At 37.6% G+C, this 2,477-nt stretch overlaps 1 protein-coding gene across 1 annotated transcript; it reads right to left on the reverse strand.

Annotated features, from left to right (window-relative positions):
- Positions 1-486: 486 nt before the first annotated feature.
- Positions 487-1,452, reverse strand: LOC109183555 (lignin-forming anionic peroxidase-like). Its single transcript, XM_019333658.1, has one exon. It carries the CDS (start codon positions 1,450-1,452, stop codon positions 487-489), a length of 966 nt encoding a protein of 321 aa, XP_019189203.1.
- Between the last annotated feature and the right edge of the window lie 1,025 nt (positions 1,453-2,477).

The raw sequence follows: 2,477 nt of genomic DNA on the forward strand, positions 1-2,477 counted from the left end.
TGGGATATAATTAATGTATTTCTAGGCATCTAATCGTTGTACAATGCGTCTACCCAAACTGTTTCACTCCTATTGGACAAACTCATATTCCTAATCCCGATATTTGACAAACTTAACAATATCTTCTCGAGCATGAATTGCGAAGCGGGATGAAGGAAATGATAAACAAATAATTCCATTACAGAAATCCTATGCCTAATATTATATGTAATTTGAGTAGATCAGCGCATGCTTTTAATGTAACTTTGTTGAGAATAAGTAACGTAACCTTGAATTAGTTGGAATTTGAATATAATGTTCAATAAAAGAAACAGTGCATGTTGCGTTAGTTGTAGGTATATAATGAAAAGTACAAGAAATTTATTATTACATGCAATTTTGTAAAACAGATCATGAGTACAGTAATGAAGAAAAGAAATACAATTAATTAAATTGTAGGAGAGGAAAAACTAAATTGAAGAAATGGTTATGAATTATTGAAGCTAGCTAGTTCAAAGCACCGCAGACTTTTCTAATGATTCCATTTTGACCCGTGAGCGGCTGAATTTCAGACATTTTAATCATGGCTGATGCAAAATCTTCTTGGAATGCCCGAGAGCTCCTGGCGTACTCTGAAACAATACTGTCAGTTGCTCCACCGCTGAATAGAACTTGATCCGATTGAAGCAGACCTTTCTTTTGCAATAAGTTCTTATAGTAGTTGTTATCAAAGGAATTTGGGGTCACTAAATCAAGGGGTGCCAAATTCCCATTTCCGGTGTCCTTTGGACATTTGCGTCTTCTAGTGCTAGCAAAACCGGCATCAATGTCAGTACGGTTGCCGTAAATTCTATCGCGAAATAGGAAGCATTGAGCTTGGCCGAGAGTGTGTGCACCAGACAAGGCAACCATGTCTCTTGTGTTAAGGCCTTTGGTAGCGAAGCTGGATATAAGTGTATCCAAATTTGCGAAAGGGCTGGGGAGATCTATGTTACGACTAGCTGTGGTTGAATCTCTTCTTCCCAGCTTCACTGTCCAAGACGGACCTCCCGCAGCAACAGTGGCATCACGTGCAGCCACCGACAATACATCAGCACAAGATACAATACCAGGACAAGCTTTCTCTAGCTCGCGCTTGGCAGCCTCTATCACGTCGTAACCCCTGGCAGAGGCATGGTTTGGCAACGCCGTCTTTTCGCTCTTAATGGTTGGTGACTCGTCCAGTAAGATGGAAGCGTCGCAACCCTGAACAAAGCAGTCGTGGAAATGGAGACGAATCAAGGAAGCGGCCATGCGACGCTCACGGGACACGGCTTGCCTTACGGCATCGCGAATGATGTTTAGAGCATTAGGGCATGTGTTGTCGTAAAATGTAGGGGATAGCTGCTGCTGCTGCGCTTGGCATTGCGAGAAGGAGGAGAGCAGCAGTAGAAGCAAACACGATAAAGCTGTAGTGTATATATGAGAAGCCATATGTATATAGAGAAATGGCGCAGGGATTGTAGGTCTGATCTGAAATCAATGATTGGGTTGGTATGATGATTGAGAATGGGAAAGTGGAACGAAGTGTATATACTTGTTGCAGGGAGGCGGTGGCTATTGTTAAATATATATATATATATATATATACTCCTAATCAGATAAGGAACGATAAAAGGAATATTATATTATATTATATTATTCACTATAATATAGAGAGGGGCTAGGGAGAATAAATATTAATTCTAGCTTAGTGTGAATATATATGATTAATAATAACTAATGTTTAGAAATTAAAATTGATGAATATCATGAACGGAACAATCAAGTCATATACTCTAGGGTCCTTTCCCTGTGATCAGGCCGGGTTCAGTTCTTCTCCGTCAATTAGTCTTTTCCCGGCCTTTATATCATTTTTTCATCGACCATATATTCAATGTTATCTTTTTCGATTATTATATAATATATATTTCGACCTTTCGATTATTAAAAATTGTACTTTCTTTTATGGTCCGTACAGCACTGTGTGGACCATGGTCCACAGAATAATTTGTCCAAGTTTTATGTCACTTGATAATTATAAAGCTATATATTCAAGATGGACACAGTTCTATATTCATAATTAATGAACTATATGTTCATAATTATAAAGCTATATATTCATAAATTTTGAACTTCATATTCACAATTATTGAATCAATATATTCATATATTACAGAACTATATGTTCATAATTGTGTTCACAACTCTATGTTCATAATCATACACCTATAAGTTCATCATTTTTGAACTATATATTCATAGTTATGAACAGTTTTGGAACTGTGTCCACCTTGCAAGGTGGACACGGTTCCACAGCATAATTTGCCATTTATGAATGTGTATATTATTAAGTTTATTTCATTAATTTGGCTGAAAAATATTTTAATCAGTGGCAGCGATCATTTAGAAAAAATCTTCTTGGAATGCCCGAGAGCTCCTGGCGTACTCTGAAACAATACTGTCAGTTGCTCCGCCGC

This window comes from Ipomoea nil, unplaced genomic scaffold, assembly GCF_001879475.1.
Source record: "Ipomoea nil cultivar Tokyo-kokei standard unplaced genomic scaffold, Asagao_1.1 scaffold1133, whole genome shotgun sequence".
NCBI classification, from domain to species: Eukaryota; Viridiplantae; Streptophyta; class Magnoliopsida; order Solanales; family Convolvulaceae; genus Ipomoea; species Ipomoea nil.

Bases quoted from the DNA above. Each gene is read 5' to 3' on its own strand.
- LOC109183555 (XM_019333658.1), bottom strand. From the start codon at position 1,452: ATGGCTTCTCATATATACACTACAGCTTTATCGTGTTTGCTTCTACTG.